Source organism: Myotis brandtii, unplaced genomic scaffold (assembly GCF_000412655.1).
Source record: "Myotis brandtii unplaced genomic scaffold, ASM41265v1 scaffold1026, whole genome shotgun sequence".
NCBI lineage: Eukaryota > Metazoa > Chordata > Mammalia > Chiroptera > Vespertilionidae > Myotis > Myotis brandtii.
The window spans coordinates 327082-327595 of record NW_005353435.1 but is presented as its reverse complement, the minus strand read 5'-3'; the positions used below and the strand labels follow the sequence as shown (position 1 = coordinate 327595).

General features: G+C 55.1%; 1 protein-coding gene across 1 annotated transcript in view; it reads right to left on the bottom strand.

Annotated features, from left to right (window-relative positions):
- Positions 1 to 133: 133 nt before the first annotated feature.
- SIPA1L2 (signal-induced proliferation-associated 1 like 2) overlaps positions 134 to 514 on the bottom strand; it is a 64656-nt gene continuing 64275 nt past the window's right edge. Inside the window, 1 exon segment of the mRNA XM_014535922.1 lies at positions 134 to 140. Within this exon segment, the coding sequence (XP_014391408.1) occupies positions 134 to 140 (7 nt within the window).

The following is a 514-nucleotide window of genomic DNA, read 5'->3' as shown; positions in this document are numbered from 1 at the left end:
CCGGTGCACGCGCCTGAGCTAAGGTCGGGGTGACTACCGAGCGAGCCATTTACAAGGCAGCCGCCTCTTTTGATAAAAACATCAGAACACTGCCAGGACTCAGGCACCGTTTGCTCCTGCAAATAAATGAGCCTCAGTAACTGCGTCCGAGCGAGTGTTCAGCATCAAGCGCACTTGACGCGGCTCCCCCGCGCCTGGCCGCGCCTGTCTTATTGCTATGAGAGTGGCTGTGAGGATAAAACTACTGTACATCCAAAAAAATAGACCACCTTTCCATAGAGTATACGTCTGAGTATCTGCTCCGGGCTTACCCGGCCGTCTACAGCCCGGACTACGGGAGTCTTTAACATCTTAGCAGGTCACCTGGCAACCAGGAGGCTAGACTATATACACAGACCACGTGGTAGCGTCTACAGGGAACGTCTAAGCTGACACCAGGGTTACATTCATCTCGACACGAGTACATTCATCTTCACACCCGCCTGCCCGCTCGCGACGGCCGCGGAGAGAGCCC